Below are 2,839 nucleotides of genomic sequence, written 5' to 3' on the forward strand. Positions count from 1 at the left end.
GAAGGGGGTGTTGCTAGGGTAAACCAGTGAACTTCTGTCTGTTCCAGGGGATCGCTGTAACTCAGAACACTTCCTGCAGTGTCCTCAGTTACAGCAGGAAGCTACACTTCTGTCTGTACACTATGTGACCCAATGAACCCTTTAATTATGGTCTTGTCTGAGGGAATATGCGCCTCCCATTTCCTCTGATGCATTCTACAAGTATGACAACTAGACTACTATTTCCTACTATGCACCGAGGCCTTGCCGTTACACATAATATACACCTGAATTCCTTACCTTTGGTCTGTAGAACACATTCTGTACAGACAGCATAGAGACTATAGTTAACATTTCCTCACTGCAGCCCAAATGTACAGACATGATCAACATCTTGCATAACATTGGCTCCAAAGGAAACTCTGCCATCTGCAGAAATAAAATAAAAAAAAAAAATCTCTCTTCAGTGGCAACACAGAAAGGCTCAGACAGGCCTCACAGTCTTAGATTGAGATAAGTCTGGCCTATTTTCTGAGATTCTAACTAAAGCTTAATGGGAAAAGACTAGCCCTTCAGTGTTTCCCTAGCATGACAATACCCTTTACTTCCCACAGAGTATATGGCCCTGGCCATATACACCAGCACAAGTATAGCCCAAACCCTACAGGAGACTTCTAGTAGCTGACATGAAACACTATGTCATCACAGTGACAAGCTACAGCAACGTAATTTGTTGTTATGTCAACAAAGTCAGTGAGCACAAACCGTGACACCAACGCTATGTCGCTGTAGCTCAATGCTACGGCGATGCTGCATCTAAAAACAACCATGTGCCATTGGGACTGTGCAGTACCAAATGCAGTCGGGGTATGAGTACACACCCTGATAAAATTAAATTAATTTATAATAGAAAAGGGCACCTGCCCCCTAGGAGGCAGAAGATACATTACTTATTACTACTTTGCAGTAAAAACTGATTGCTAGACAGAAATATGGGTATGGACCCACTTACAAATTACCAGATCATGGTAGGGAGAAACAAAAAGATTTGAGAAGTGACAGGGCCAGGCCTCTCAATGGACAGTTCCAGCCAAGATGGCTTAAGATTTAACATACTCTGCGCCCAAGTCGAGTGAGTAGTCCCTCATCGTCCAGAGCTCCCAAGGTATATAGCTGTTCCATGGCGGTGATTAAGGTTTCCATTGGGGGAGCATCCATAAAGTCAAAGGAGAGCAGATCATTGATCCCCATAGCCTGAAAGAAAGCATGAGGTTAAGAGGGACAAGAAAAGAAAAAGGAAACTAGGTTTGGTATACACAGATATAAGAGTGTCAAAACATGTTTCAAGAGCCAAAACCAAAGTCAAAGGGGGTAACCAAGGAGCTCTTGCCCAAGAGTCTTGCCTTTATCTCCAATGTAACTACACATGCACAACGGGCAAGTTAGTCATTCCATCCCTCAGCGTAAAGTTCTGGTAAATATAAGTAGCAAACAATCCAGAACCAGTCCAGGTAGATGGGTTTGGCAACCTGGTAGTTGTTTGCTTGCCATCTATTACTTTTGCCTCTTGGTCAGACACCGAAATAATTGCAGCTCACAGACCATATGGTCTTTTCTGCTGCTCCAAAATGTCTGGGATCTAGAAGGTACATACCTTTGAATAAGACATACCCAAACAGAGATTGTGTTAATGCTGTGAAGCAGTGCCTAAGAAATGCTACTGTATTTTATTAAAAGGCTTGGTTTACTAGTTCAAATATTTCTCCATGCTGCTATGACTTCTAGCAGCTTGCATTTCTACAATTTCAAACAAATCAGGTTTTTCCAATTTTTTAAGTTTTGGAACCTGAGATCTATTATATCCAGTATGAGTCTAAGTTAGATTTCTTGAGGAGGAAGAACCTCAGAGCAAGCTGTAGCTTTGCCAATGTCACAGTCTTTCTTCCCATCCACTTGCATATACTAAAAGGGAGTGAATTTATTAACAATATTTAATAAGGCTCATAAAGCAGAGATTAAGTTACTAAAAGCTTTATGTTCAGGTTGACTTTATATCAGTGAAATGACAAGACAACAACTGCTACCTTAAGAGAGAGCACTGTACTGGCCAAGTTAGTTCTCTGGATTTCAGGCACGTTGGTGGTCAACATTTCATCTCGATAAGCACGCTCCGTGTAAAGTCTGTAACATTTTCCTGGCCCTGTTCTCCCAGCTCTTCCTGCTCGTTGCTTTGCTTGGGCCTGGGAGATTTAAGAGGTAACAACATAGCTCAGTAAGAAGAAATGAGTTGCAAGGACAGGTAAACATTATCTAGAGCAGAGACTGAATCTACTAAATTAAGTAGAGGAGGAACGAAACGTGTTTATTTCCAGTTCTACTCACCTGAATGCAGAGATATTGGCAAATTTCTAAATTAAATCTGTATATGACAAAGCTGGAAGGGTTTGCAAATACTTAAGAATCATAGAAAATTGGGGCTGGAAGGGACATCAAGAGATCATCTAGTCCAACCCCCTATTCAAAGCAGGATAATCCCCAACTACATCATTGTAGCCAGGGCTTTGCCAAGCTGGGCCTTAAAAACCTCCGAGGATGAAGATTCCATCATCTCTCTAGGTAACCCTTTCCAGTACTTCGCCACCCTTCTAGTGAGAAAGTTTTTCCTAATATCCAACTAAAACTTCCCTTGCTGCAACTTGAAACCATTGCTCCTTGTTCTGTCATCTGCCACCACTGAGAACATTCTATTTCAGTAGTGTCCAACCTTTTTAAGTAGATCACCTTTGGCATTTAAAAGCAACCCAAGATCTACTGGGCCCCACACAACCAGCAGGTAAGTCTATGGGGGGGGGGGGGGGGG

At 42.2% G+C, this 2,839-nt stretch overlaps 1 protein-coding gene across 1 annotated transcript in view; it reads right to left on the reverse strand.

Moving 5' to 3' along the window:
• Positions 1–2,839, reverse strand: part of DHX8 (DEAH-box helicase 8) — a 37,701-nt gene that overhangs the window by 13,382 nt on the left and 21,480 nt on the right. The window contains exons 18-20 of the mRNA XM_019523641.1: positions 2,064–2,219; positions 1,096–1,233; positions 280–408 (exon numbers count right to left, since the gene is read on the reverse strand). Of these exons, the coding sequence (XP_019379186.1) occupies positions 280–408; positions 1,096–1,233; positions 2,064–2,219 (423 nt within the window). The remainder of the gene's footprint in view (positions 1–279; positions 409–1,095; positions 1,234–2,063; positions 2,220–2,839) is intronic.

This window comes from Gavialis gangeticus, unplaced genomic scaffold (assembly GCF_001723915.1).
Source record: "Gavialis gangeticus isolate Ggan-Ray unplaced genomic scaffold, GavGan_comp1, whole genome shotgun sequence".
NCBI classification, from domain to species: domain Eukaryota; kingdom Metazoa; phylum Chordata; order Crocodylia; family Gavialidae; genus Gavialis; species Gavialis gangeticus.